General features: G+C 41.5%; 1 protein-coding gene across 4 annotated transcripts in view; it reads right to left on the reverse strand.

Moving 5' to 3' along the window:
* The window catches only part of fstl5 (follistatin-like 5), a 222,882-nt gene that overhangs the window by 104,876 nt on the left and 103,043 nt on the right, over positions 1-14,963 (reverse strand). For all 4 annotated transcript variants that reach the window (XM_034689156.1, XM_034689155.1, XM_034689157.1 and 1 more), the window contains exon 5: positions 4,192-4,388. In XM_034689156.1, the coding sequence (XP_034545047.1) occupies positions 4,192-4,388 (197 nt within the window). The remainder of the gene's footprint in view (positions 1-4,191; positions 4,389-14,963) is intronic.

Consider the following 14,963-nt stretch of genomic DNA (forward strand, 5'->3'; position numbering starts at 1 on the left):
CACACAAACTTTAGGTTGAATCACATGTCTGAAGTCACTTTCTTGCAATAGGGAAGTTATTTTATCCACAGTACAAGGAAGGGAACGCCAGTGGAGACACACGTCCCCTGGCTTTCAGCAGACCTTGTGAGGTAAATGAAGTGAGGAACATCATTGACGGGATAACCAGCTGTAATGTTTACGGAGAATGCAGCTTCTGTCTGTTTCGAATCAGAGCTTAATCTACGCAGCCGCTGGAGCATCGACTGGTCTCTCAGACAGAACAGATATCTTACAATTAGCAGTTTCACTTGCTTTTGATCGCAGAACATTTAAACCTACTTTCAATAAATACACAGCACATATTCTATTTGCACAAACATTATGCACTTTGACTACAGGGGTAAATATCCTATCTATTGGGAATATGTGTAGAAAGGCCAACTAAGTGTAAAAAGAATGTGTGAGGTTTGTTGGAGAGCGTTAGATGCTGTTCAACTAAGGACATGTGAGTAGATTTAGAAGGCCTGGACACCATTTGTCTTCTTCTGGTAGAAATGATACTCCATTTTTATCTGGTATGATTCTCATAAGAGTGTAGCATGAGTCACCTCTTTTAAAACTTATTCTTGAATAAAAATAATCCTTTTGTAAGATCTCTAGAGCTGCTTAACAAACTGACTATAATGCAGAGGAACATAAAAGCTCAGACCTTGAAATTTTATCTAAAGGAGTATAATTGTTTTTTTTTAACAATGCTTTTCAAAGAGTAAAATCAGACAAACAAAGACAGAAACTTTTAGCAGAGGTTTTTGCTCACAGAATAATAATGATGTAACCTTTGCCAGGAAACTTTTTTGATGACAGGGAGGAGAAGACAGTGCAGGAGTTGGGTCCATGCCGAACAAGAAACTGTCTCTTCTTATAACCCTTTTTTTCTAAACTGAGTGATTTCAGGCATTCTGTCTTAGGTCAAATGATAGATTCAGGGAAAGCATAAAGAAGAGGGAAGTTTTGATTTGCCATTTTAAAAGGGCAGCCGGGACCAAAAGGGCAGGGACAATTTCTCCCTACGCCCCTTCATGTGCACAGTCTAGCAAGTCAAGTAAGGCAGGGTGAGCGATTTCCATCCCAGAATTTCAGATGAGATCAGAGAATGCTGCAATTATAAAGGGCACTTTAGGGTGAGATGATAGCAGCCATGGTTTTGTACTTTCAAATCCTGATAGGAGTATGATTTTCTTGTGCAGCTCTTGGAGGGCAGTCCTACAGCAGCTCCAAAGTAGAGGTTAAATTAAAGTTCCCCTGACTCTGCTATGTGTGGGAATTTTAAGCCTATGAATTTCAGATGATATGTAGAACCCACACCTTCCAGATAAAGGTGTATTTTCAAAGCTGTTAATTAAATTCTGAGACATTATTTAATATAACAGCATAACAAAGACCCATTAAGACCCACGCCAGAACCGCAAAGCTGAACAGTTTCCTCCTGTGTGTACACTTGTGTAGCTTCCTGTCCATGCAGCCAAACATAGCTTTAATATGATTTAAGTAGTCTTCTGATGATTTTAAAGATGATTCTGTCTGGTTTTCCCCTGGTGTGAGGTGTGTTATGAGGGATTTTACTCTTCCCCAATCTTTTGGGAAGACAATTGTGGCGCCCCAATTTAAATCATGAATATTAAACATGTTCAATATCTGTGATCAGAAATCCTGCTGTGTGGGGGGAACCCAGAGGAGAGCCGAAGATACTTTCAGTGGATTATCACATGGCACAGAGTGATAGACAATAGGGATCAAGCTGACTTGAGAAAGAATCAAACAGACATTTTTACAAGAAGAAACGTGAAGAACTTTGATGGACATCAGACATAAAGAACCAACTGATTGATTTGGGGAAACAGCACCGGTGTTCACACCAGTGTTGCCAACTTAGCGACTTTGTCGCTATGTTAAGTGAGTTTTCAGACCCCTCTAGTGACTCTTTTTCAAAAAAGTGACTCGCAACAAATCTAGCAACTTTTTTCTGGTGTTAAGTGGAGACTTTTGGAGACTGACGTGAAAGCATGTATGATTCTTACTCTACTCAACGAGCAGTGGATGCTGCTGTGAGTCCCTCCTAGCTGCATTCAGAGCAGGAGGCGTTCACCCCTCAGCATCCAAATGTATCACGCCTGTACGAAGATACAGCTGGCTGATTGTTGAAAAATTAAAGGTTTTACTTTGATTTGTTGTATTTGTTGTTGTGTGTTTTTTAGCCCCTTTTTTTTGTCTCTCCCTCAATGTTACACGTCTCTCTGACAGCGTCTGTTACAATTCAGATTATGCAAATTAGGCGATGACGTCATTTAGCGACTTCTAGCAACTTTTAGGACAGCCCATAGCTACTTTCCTCACTGAGGAGTTGGCAACACTGGTTTGCACAGTTTCCTTCCATAATCGAGATGACAAGAAGAGGAGTTGAACAGAGTTGTTACCTTGATGGTTGTATCAGATGGCTTTCTCTAAAGTCATATTTACCCGTCAGAGGTTTTATGAGATTTCAAGTTTTCAGAGTCATGACACTCTTTGTTTGTGAGCGGAGTCTGTGTGTGTGGTGTGCAGTGTTGGACATATTATTGCACCACACACTATAAGAACAAAACAGTTAAATCTGTCATTACTTGTCGACATGTGTAGTCTCTCACATTTAAAAATGGGTTCAGGTTTTAAGAATCTTTTAGTGAGTGCCAGGCTCGATGTTCAAAAACCTTGCATTATTTATGACCATAATTTTAAAGCGCCAGAGATTAAACACAACAAATCAGAGCCACACAGATATGTTGAGCTGAAAGGGTCTGGAATATGTATGCATGCATAAAAAAAGAGTTGTGCAGTTTTGCTAAATGTCCCTGTAAGGGCCACCTGTTAACCCACTGATACATTAATGTCTGCTATTCCAGAAAAGCTCAGTGCTCTTCCTACCTTTTGAGAAATTGTCTTAAGACGCTCACATTGAATTTAAATCTGCCAAGATTCCCATATGTGTGGAGGATAAAAAAGCAAGAATGGTTAAAAGCAGCCCTTGAGGAACCCTTGAAAAGAGCTTCTCCATCTGGAAGTTAATTATCACTGGCTAGCTTGTGTCATTCAAACACCTGGGGACAGGTGGAGGGGAGCAGCTTGGCCTGAAAAAGAGTAAATGGCATCACCCAGAGGTTTGAAAGTAGACCCAGAGTAATATTCAGTGGGTTTAAAGGGCATGTTCTTCATCATATTCAGCACACCGGCGATATTATTCAAAAAAACATAACACAACATGGGTTACTGACGGTGGGTTTCACTCACTTAGCATTGGTTTCTCTCATGCTGGCAGGGGGCGCCATGTAAATGTAAAAACATGTAAAAATATGATAATAGTATGAAAATATGGCAAAAAAGTCTCTGTTTTGAGGCAATGTTTAGATGCTTTGAACTCAAAATACTTTAATGCATTCAATGGAGTCTAATGAGACCTCCCCTGTCGGGCAAGAGTGCATTGACAGAGCTAGCCAAGGTGACCCTGATACAGATGGGATATCCTCCTGGATCAGCAGGAAACTGACCTAAGAACAGCAACGGGTTCCAAGGCTCTGGAAAATCACCGCAGGTTGCTTACCCTTTCAATTATTTAAATACTCTCTATATTAAATCAGTTTTCCTGTACTGGGAGATGGTATTTGTTATGCACAGAATATCCTCCTTCCTCTCAGCAGCCACAAAAAGCTCTTTTATACAACCATCCCTCTTGGCAGCACCGGTCAAAGGCTGCAGCCTCCCATGAGCACAACGCTCCTCTTGGCCCGCATTGCTTTTCAAAAGATTTACCTAGAGCCTTGTACAGCAGCTACCAGAGGGAAGGGTAAGAGGAGTAAAATGGACACAATTATGGCAGACATCAAAGCAGCTAGTTTGAACACCTGAGCACACAGATGGTTGGTTCATTTGTAGTCTCCTTTAGGGTGGATTTCTGAATAAAAATGACAGCTTTGACAGACTTGAGAGGTGCTATGGGGGCTGCCTTCAAATAATCTTTTTTTTGGAGACAAAAAATGAACAATTAAAGGTCTCCTGTACCTGAATACATCCTCGAAAATCATCAAGGTTGCTTCCTTTTTCCATCATGCTCATAATAAACAGAGTTATTTGTCAAAAATTTGAACATTTTTTGCTGCATTCTTCTGCTGTCCTTACCTGTGAGAGCTCGCTGGCACCTATTTGACCATTGTTATCTGCATCAAAGCGTTTGAACATCATATCAACCAGTTGCTTCCTGGCAGCCATGTTGTCCTTGTGGGATCCATGGATCTTAGACCCCATGTAGCGTTTGTCATGCAAATCCAGAATCTTGGTTTTCAGTTGACGGTAGTCAGTGAGTCTGCAGTTATCATCTGGGAATAAAAACGACAACAGAGAGGAAGAATGGTTAGGAGAGAGGAAAAGAGTATGTGCCATAAAGTTGTAAAAAAAATCTCTCCTGTAGTAGCTGTGAGGAAAGGATGTCATTTATTTCAGGAGGACTAAAATACAATTTGAATGCTAAACAGATATTTAAAATCCGATGTTTCATGTACACTTAAATGAATCCCAAAAGGTGCATGATTAAAAGCATTGATCTTAAGATTCCTGAAACTGGATGCAATGTTTTTTAAGTCTTGGCCAATTAGTACCTGTGAAAACTACAATCCCCTGCCGACTCACATTATTAAACAATAAGATGCTGTTTATATTCAGTGAAACCCAAATCTGAGCATGTCTTTGATTGTCTTCAACGCAGTAACACATGTTAAGGATTATTTTCCTGAGAGGAGCACAAACAGCGACAGTTGTGCAGCATTTCGCCGCCTACAACACAAAGAAAGCGACGAACGAATCCGTCACACTGGTGTCAAGAGCCGACTCTGACGGCAACAGAAAACATGATGCTGTTGTATTTACAATCTGCCATCAAAGGCTGCGGATCAAAGAAGTCAACTACATGAAAGGTTCAACAGAGTAAATTCGAAGGCAAAAAGAAAATAATGAGTAGAAGTAGCTGTTGACACATGTCATATCAACTCCTCATTGTTGGATCTGGAAGTGTTTCTCCTCTAATAACACTTAGATTAACTGATGTCAACCAACCAAGGGGAGGGAACTTTGTTGTTCCTTGAGATGCTATTCAAATCTCTAGGGAGAGGGTGACATATCCGGCATTTCATACGGTGTGATCAAACCTGGAAGAATATAGAATAAAAGCTGCTTCATGGAGTCGACTGAGAGACAAATGAACTTTGTTGGGGATGATCAGGCGGAAATGGTTTAGAGAGAGCAGTAATGAGATCTCCACTCAGTAGAACTGGGTGCTCGGTGGGAGCTGATGACTGAAATCAGAGTGGAATATAGAGCGACCCCAGAAACCAATGACACGTCATTAAGGATCTTATTTTTGTCTAAAATTTCAGCAATCAGGCGGCGTTTAAACGAGATGCTGTTGTGATCGTGACACCATCCTTCATTTGGGTTTAAGAGGCTGAAAGAATTTGAAGTAAATGGACTTCCACATCATCTTACGCTCATGTGTGACCTTGTTACTATCCACAGGTATCAACATGTTATTTCCTGGCATTGGTTTAGGCAGCATTGTGACTGATGAGACTTTTAATTCTACAAATTGTAACCAGCATAATTTAACTGAGGCTCACTGCATTCACGTGGGACGAAACTAATCTGCTTTGTTTTCTGAACTAACATGATCATTTTCTTAAAATTATATGAAAAGTAGGCCCCCCCTGAAGTTCCAAAAAGTATTATTTTTTAATTACTGTGTTGTTTTTTTTGTTTGTTTTTTTTATTATTATTATTGTTTTTCATTTCATTATTTTTATTAGCTTACTTCTTATCTTTTTCTAGCTTTCCTATGTTTATCTATTGTTGTCGTTGCTAGGGTCTGAGAGAGAAACCCAATTTCAAATCCTCTGTATGTCTAGTGCATACTGCAATTTATTTGACAATAAAGAACTTCTAACTTGCGTGCACAATACAATCATCTAGTGGGAAAAAATCTTGTGCACCTTGTGGAAAAGTTACCTTATGCCAACAAGATGGTACACAAGTTTTTATGTTGTGTGCAAAGATAATATTGTTGGCAAGTTATTATCTTGTGTTCACAAGTCTACAAACCTGGTTATCTTCTGCACAGATTACAATTATCTTGCAGGAACAAGTTATTATCTTGTGTGCACAAGATTAAATTGTACTACTTCTTGGAACTCTGTAGAAATGCTTTAAAAAAAAAAGCGCCCTTTTTTCAGAGTTGTATCCAGATCCTGGTAAATCCCATCAGCAGCTCTTATTTAGGATGTCTGTTTAGTGTCATTTCGGTCTGGGTTTGAGACTCTGGAAGACACTGATGTTTTTAAGTGACGTAGATGTATTGTTATTAGTTTGTTGACTTTAATACTTGCAGTTGTACAGACGTAACATCTACTCAGATTTGAGGATGCTGCTTCGTTTCTTTAGGATCAGCTGAGCTGTCATGGGATGCTTCACTGTGAAAATGACACATCTGAAATGCATTTGAACGTGCTATATACTGCATAGACAAGAAGAGCTCCTTTTGGGACTGTTGTGTCAGGTATTGCATTTCAGAAAATGATTATAAGTGATTGCATGACACTTCCATGGACCATGTAGAATATTTATTTAAGATTATTTGGTGGTTTTAAACCTTATTGAGAGAACAAGACTGTGGATATAGTAGAAAGCAGGACAGAGATTGGGGATGTCATGTGGCTAGAAGCTGAGGTGCCAAAGGCAGAGTAGCAGCTTCGCAGGCTTAGCGTCAGTACACTGGTTATGGGATTTAGCAGCGGAGCTAAACCAGTGTCCTTACCATGTACATTATTTGACATAAATGTTGCCATTTGGTGCAATTTACCAATTCATTTCATTTCTGAGGAGAAACATTTGTACATTGAACTTGAATCAAAGCGAAAGGTACGATGAGTGTTAACATGGAGGGAATTTATGCCACATCTATGCAGTTGTCAGCTTTCAATAGGATTTCACATTGTGGGGAAATGTTGTATCCATTTGTTAGACAGTGTCTCTACCACTACTACAGCCTGAACACAATATCAGGGAATACTTTTGAAGGAATGATGGTCCTCTCCTAATAAAGCCAAAGGGACTTTGATTATTGAAGCTGGTCTGGGGACTTCGAGGGCCAGACACCTGACTGAGACCTTTCATCTTAGTTTCTCCTTTGATTTTTCACCCATCTGTACATTGTGCTTTAACAAGCTTTCTGTTGTTTCAACTTGGGGAACTAAATAATTGAAAGCTCACAAAGCCAGGTGGAGAGAATTAAACATAAGCAAGGATCTCTGGAACTGGAACAATGCTCCAGTTTGTTTTAGCAGGTACACCTGTCAGAGAGAGCAGCACTGAGTTGTTGACAGATGTTGGGAGCTGCATACTCAGTCTGAAGCTTCCTGCAAACACCAGAGTGTGAACAACCACAGCATTGGCACTTCTTTTCATAATTGGATGATCCTTTGAATTACCAAATCGCTTAGGCCATTAAAACAATTGTTAAATTCTGAGGAATCTGCAAGTTGAATCCTTTCCTTGTGAACCCCAGGAGCCGTCAGAGTCCACGCCGCTCTAGCTGCAGTGTACCACATATCACGGGACAGGGCCTGTTTTGACAGCCGTCAGAGCCAGAGAAGCTGCCTTCGTCACAAATGGCAGAATGAATAAAAGATAAATGGCTGCTGGCATAACCAGGGGATATGAAGGTCAGTAACGTCAAAGGAGCATGCTGCTGCATGCATGTACGCACGCACACAGGTACACAAAAACAGCTACACACACACCATCTGCAAACCCCTTTCCAAATATTGCACCTCTACAAAGAGAAGTGTCAGCATAAATCACACAACGGCTGCTGTAATCTCTCACACTTTAACTAAACAGACGTACATGTGTGAGAGAGTCTCCTTCAGGGTCGATCAAGAACTCAGAAGGAATAGTACAGAGCGTTATGTCAAATCAAGAGCTTTTTCAAAGACTCCTCAGTCAGGTTGAATCCATTTCTTTAGGTTCCTCAGTCACCAAAAGTGCCTCAGATCTGTGTGGACACATTAGACTTCAAACTGCTTGTAGGGTAATCAATCAACAAGCAAAAACAAATTAGGTGATTTTTATCCATGATGCGATTTGACCAAGTACGGCTGCCCCCCTCAACGCTGATGACTGGAATCATCAGTCAAGCCGCCCAGATTCAAACCTCATGTTGTCAGTCAAATCCTCTACATTTCATTTGCAGCGTCACTGCACACAGAGGAAACAGAGAAACCTGATGGTCGTTAAAAAAAACCTTGATAAAATTCATGCAGGGCTTCACCTTGGCTCAGAGGGTTGAGATACCGGCTCTGCATAAAACGCCCAGTTTTAACCTAGATGAGAGCTTTTGGTGCATCTATCTCCTCTTTCCTTTCCTGTCATCTCTTCAATGTCATATAATAGTTTTAAAAGAAAGAACATTTTTGGAGAAAAACTATTTATATATATTATTCAATATTTACTTCTATTGTTTTTCTTTGTCACATCCTTTCCTCTCTCAAGACGATCATGTCAGTCTCCAGAAAAGATGATGCTTAGATTGAAAATGTTTTATTGCTACATGATACAAGTGTGGACTAGCTGTTCTGCAGATTATTGAGTGGAAGCAATAAATAGGTGTTTTAAACGATTTCCTTTAAGATTGTGTTCAGGATATAATTAGTGATAATTATACAAATAAATACAAACAATTAAAAAAACGAAAGATAAATAAAACTGTTAAAATATTACTTGTGTCCTTTCTTTAAAGGTTTGATGCAATTGTTAAGGTGAATTCTGCATATGTAATATTTCTACAATATATCTAGAATTTCAACCATGCATGAATTTTGCTCATTATTTGTTATTTCAAAGAAGGTGTTTATTCAGATTTTTCATCATTTGCTCATCATAAAACCATAGCATGTTAAAGAACATGGATTAAGCACACAATGTCTAAGTGTGATTTCTGCAGGGAAGAAAACATCCTTGTGTGTTACTTTCCCCCCGTGTCTGTTTGTTTTCTCACAAATTGAACACAACAGTTTGACCTTCGTACAAGCGCAGGAGTCCGAGGACTTTCACAGACTCTTAAAGACACTTGAGAATGTTCTGACGTCAGAACTTCACTTACAGTATTCATCCTATAACAAAGACCTTTTGTTCTTGTTTACAAATTACAAGCTGAGTAAACATTATTCAGGGCTATCGTAGCAGAAAACATCAACTCGAAGATCTTCACTGGATTGCTTTGGTGCAATGCGGCTTTTGTGGACATAATTCATGGATGAAATACGGAACATTTTGCAGGGCTAAAAGGTTCAGTAGAAAGCCGCTGACATTAGATGGTGTGGAATCAGGCATTGAAAATTTTCATACACTCACAGGAGCTTTTACTCTCCATTTTTCATTGAACCATTCACTATTTTGTGGGATTTAAAAAACCTTTGGAAAGGCATCTTTGAAAACTGGCTGTTAATCCATCAAAGTGGCTTTTAGTCAGAACGTAGTTGTATTTGATGGTAGGCGGTGTTAATGTCTGAATGCTGTTCATAATATCACACAAAGGATGCAGTCTTGTCGGATTGCTGTACCGCTTGGCTCTGACTGCTCCATGACCTTGCTTGTGACAAATGTCTTTGGTCACATGGGCTCTGTATGAGCCAAGTGGCTGGCCTGGTTCCACCATGAAAGCCATTGCCTTTTATTAATCGCCTTGAACTACTCCTATAATGTGGAGGTCAAGTTCCCACCTGGAAGGAAATGCATGTTCGAGTGAGGGAAGTCATATGAACTGTATCGATTGAGGCCAAATCATTTACTTGATTAAAGTTATCTGTCTAAAGGAGCATCACAGTAACAGGAGGCGGCCGCCCTGTGAGGGAAGATTTTACTCATTCAATTTACAGATGGCGATTCCAGTAAAAAATATTGTTTGATAGACATTGGGGTCTATTACCTCAATCATACCTGCAAAATTCTGTTATGAGATAGACACAGTGAAATCAACACCATTATCTCTATTAAAACCATAGACTGTATAAAATATGGACGTATTATCCGTGACGTCACCCATCTGTTCCTGAGCGCTGTTTTGAAGCAAATCGATGGCGGCAGCCATATTGGAAATGCGGAACTCAACCAGGCATTGTGTGACGTAAAGGGGCGGAGTTTGAGCCTCTTAGCCAACAGTTATGTGTTCCCAACCGGGAGTCAAGTCAGTCATGTCCTTATTTGGGCAAAAACTGGTAATCTTAATATCTTCTGAACCGTCGCGTTAGAAAAAAGTTCACCCCCCATACAGTGTGTGCCGATAGAGAGATGAGCAACGCAGGGCCAAGCCCTTTTTTGAACCAGGCTGTAAACGTGTTTATTTCTGCTGCAAAGATCGTCTTTATTGAATTGGTGTGTATGTGGTTCCCGGTGTTTCTGTAGCCAGCCTCAAGTGGATTCTTGAAGAAACTGCAGTTTGTAACACGTCCGCATGGGCTTCATAGTTTGAGACCGGAGGTTGCCCCTTGATTAAAACCTTATTCCATAGTTGCAGGAACTATTCCACCTTTAATCGATCATCTGCTAGGTGCCTTGCCCTCTTTGCATTGTTGTAGTCGACTTGAGTTATGCTAGTTTGGCTCAGCATAGTTTGCACTTGACCTCAGTTTTGCTTATTTTGTAACTGAGCTTTTTGAAGCCTCAGCAGTTTTCTCTGGTCCCCAATCCCACAGAACCACACCTGTTTTATCAGAACCTGACCTTAATGCTTTCTTCTTCTTTTGTTATCAATCAGCTGTTAGCAAACAGCTTTCAGACGAGCAACAGTCATTGTGTGCCGGTTGTTGAAGATGAGAAAATAATTGCATGAGCTCCTGCTCCCTTAGCTTTTCATTTGATTCATTCTGTCAACTAAAAACTTTGTGGGGAAAAATGCACAGCAAATAAAGAAACAATTGGAGACGCAGTCAATGAAAAGAAGCTACAGACTCACATCAATAACAAGGATAAGGTCATAATGTGATCAGTAACGTCAGTAAAGCAGCCAACACTGATCTATAATTTAAAGAATGAGTCATACAGGTGTCTCTCACCCTGCTTCAAAATGCATAAAAGACTTCCTCTACGGTTCATCAAATCCCCGCTACCATTAAAAATTGACTAGATAAGGGCCAAAAAGGGGTCCATCACACTGCTGTAGTACAAATAATTACAAGATCCAGGGTCCTCAACCCACAGAGACCCTAACACCTTCTTTTAAGAGGAGCCACCATGAGAGAACGAGGCATCAAACTCGGCTATACAAGTATTTTAGAATTCAGCTGCAACACCCACAGCACTCTCTCTCTTTTAAATTCACTGAGTGATGTCAATTGAAGTGAGTGCTTCAGGATTTACTCCAGCAATGTAGCCTTTTCACCAACAGCATGATGTAAAAACGGTTTAAAAAAAGCTGAATTCCAGGTGTAGTGAATGAATGTAAAGCTAGCAGTAGATTACTTTGCAAACTTCACATTTCAGTAAACTGTCCAAGAACATGTTATCTCTGTTTGAGAGTAAAATATGGTTCTTGAATACAGACTCTTACTATTTATCGATACCGATACTCACCTGATCCGATACCAGTATTTAATTAGCAACCTGTTTTCCTCAACGTGAGGATCAGACTGGGAATTCTGTATTTGGCAACATTAAGCTCTTTTAACTTTGTAAACAAAAATAAAATAGCTACTGTATTTAAACTGTTTCCTTATTCATTCATGGTTATAAATGTGTTCCTGCAGTTTGGTAATAAATCCTCAAAACCAACAGGAATTACAAATCAACTGTACACCTTTGTATGCAGCTGCAGATTAGTGAGGAATTAAAATACCTGTTAAAAAACTATTACAGGAGAAAAATAAAATGTAAACATTAAATCACAAATATGTCACAACATAGCACAAACAAACTGACATGCCCTTTATTCAATGGAATATGCAGCTGTCAAGCATTTTCTTGATGGCAGTCTGAATCAAGTCTCTGGTGTGTGTGTGTGTGTGAGCTGTGGAAGTGTGTAGCTTGTAGCTCTGTGTGTCTAAACCAGCGTCCTGTTCGACTTCAGAGTGAGCTCCAGATATCTGTGGTGGAGCTCATCGCTGTAACATCTTTTAATTCTGTTGATAAGTGTTTGCACACGTTCTTGTGGCGCTCATGCAGAGCGGTGTCAGGAAGATATCTACGTGATGGTAAACTGAACCTGTGTTCCAAGTGTTTAACCAGGCGGTGGAATGCCTCGTGCTCAATGAGGTGCAGGCGTTTCTCATCTAGAAGAATGAATCCAAGAACGTTCTCTGTTATTTTTCACACTTTCAAACCATCCTGTGTTTGAACCTGTGTTTGCAATACAGCTAACTATGTTCACTGCTTCATTTCAGCTTCTGTTTTTATGGTGGAACTTGTTGTTTTTTTTGGCATTCCTAAGATGTTTAATTAAATTAGTTGTGTTATATTAAGCTATGTTACCTCGACCCCTCAAAACCTTAACTTAGTACATATTGTAAGTTCCTGTTGGTGTTGTTGGCGTAACAAGCAGGAAATGTCTCCCAACTGCTGAGCCTCTGTAATTAGCTCCCTTCATGCTATTGGCTCTCCATTTAGCAACATTTACAGGCCTAACGACACACTGATGATGGTAGAAGGCGTAGAACTAACTTGAATAGATCGGCCACATTGATCGCCCCAATGCCATTGGTACCCGATCTAGCTGTTTGAGTCAGTATCTGGTTAACAACCAATGCCAGGATCAGATTGGTGCATCCCTAGAGAAGCTATAGATTGTAAAACTATTGTTCCAGTAGTTTGTTATGTAGTAGAGTGCATGTATATTTTATAGAAATTTGCTGCACTAATATTGTACGTGTCCTTGTGAGTAAGTTCAGCAGAGGCCAGGCCATTCAAAGCACATTCTGCCTAAAAAGATCCAAGATGGCGCCACGGACGGTCGCCCTGGTACTGCGCTCTCTCGTACTTGTTGCGTTTTTCTCTTTTCTTGTATCTTTATGCTCCGCTTCTCTGGTTTCTTTTACCAGAGAAGAACTTGTTAACATTGGACAGTCCTCTGCCGAACTTTTTACACCGGTTTTCATTGAACCTTTAAGTTACACAGAGATTCTTGCTGGTGGAGCCGCAGCTCTCTATGGCCTTTGCCGGAGACGCCGGCGCCGGGGCAAGCGAGCAGGCGTGCTCGTCAGACTGAGACAGCGGGGGTTACGCAGTGCGCTCCCGTCCATTCACCTGGCGAATGTCCGCTCCCTGGCAAACAAGATGGATGAACTGCTGCTCCTCAACTCAAGAAACACGGACTTTTGCAGATCCGCCGCCCTGTGTTTCACTGAAACCTGGCTCAGTGAACACATCCCAGACAGCTCGCTGCACTTACCGGACTTTCAGCTCCACAGAGCGGACCGCGTAAAGGAACTCTCTGGGAAGGCGAGAGGAGGCGGAATCTGTTTCTACATAAACGAAGGTTGGTGTACAGATACCACAGTGTTGAAGAAGTCATGCAGTCCAAATCTGGAGACTCTTTTCATAAACTGCAAACCCTTCTATTCTCCGCGGGAGTTCTCCTCCTTTATTCTGGTCGGCGTCTACATCCCACCTCAGGCCTGCGTAACGGAGGCGTTACAGCACCTGGCTGACCAGATTACAGACGTGGAGAAAAAACATCCTGACTCTCTGCTCATCATTCTCGGGGATTTTAACAGAGCAAATTTAACCCACGAACTACCTAAATACAGACAGCATATTAAGTGTCCCACCAGGGAGTCTAACACTCTGGACCACTGCTACACAGTAATAAAGGACTCATATCGCTCTGTCCCCCGTGCAGCTTTAGGACTATCTGATCACTGTCTGATTCATCTCATCCCGACCTACAGGCAGAAGTTAAAAACGGCTAAGCCTGTAGTTAGGACTGTGAAGAAGTGGACGGAGGAGTCAAAGCAGGAGTTACAAGCCTGCTTTGATTGCACTGATTGGAGTGTTTTTGAAGCTGCATCAGGAAACCTCAATGAACTCACTGACACTGTGACTTCATACATCAACTTCTGTGAGGACATGTGTGTGCAGACCAGGACCTTCTGCACATACAACAACAATAAGCCCTGGTTCACACCTCAACTGAGGAAGCTGCGTCAGGCCAAAGAAGAGGCCTACAGGAGTGGGGACCGGGACCTGTTCAAGCAGGCCAGAAACAAACTGACGAGAGGGATCAAGGTAGCTAAGAGGAGCTACACTGAGAAGTTAAAACAGAGCTTCTCTGCCAACGACCCCTCAGAAGTTTGGAGAGGCCTGCGTGAAGTTACAAGCTACAGGAGACCCTCCCCCCACCCTGAAGGTAACAAAAGACTAGCTGACGACCTGAACAGCTTCTACTGCAGGTTTTCACACCCCACACCCGAACACTCTGATTTACCTGGCCCCCCCACAAGCCCCTCCCCACCCCCCTCTGACCCCCCACCTGCGCTGACGATCTGTGAAGATGAGGTAATCCAGCTCTTCCAGAGACAAAAGACCAAGAAGGCTCCAGGACCAGACGGCGTGTCCCCCTCCTGCCTGAGAGTCTGTGCTGAGCAGCTGGCCCCCATCTTCACAAAGATCTTCAACACATCGCTGGAGCTGTGTGAAGTGCCCTCATGCTTCAAAAGCTCCACCATCATCCCAGTCCCAAAGAAACCCACCATCACAGGACTCAATGACTACAGGCCCGTCGCCCTGACGTCTGTGGTCATGAAGTCCTTCGAGAGACTAGTGTTGAGCCACCTGAAAGACATCACAGGCCCCCTGCTGGACCCCCTGCAGTTTGCCTATCGGGCAAACAGGTCGGTGGAGGACGCAGTCAATATGGG

Source organism: Notolabrus celidotus, chromosome 8, assembly GCF_009762535.1.
Source record: "Notolabrus celidotus isolate fNotCel1 chromosome 8, fNotCel1.pri, whole genome shotgun sequence".
Classification (NCBI taxonomy): domain Eukaryota; kingdom Metazoa; phylum Chordata; class Actinopteri; order Labriformes; family Labridae; genus Notolabrus; species Notolabrus celidotus.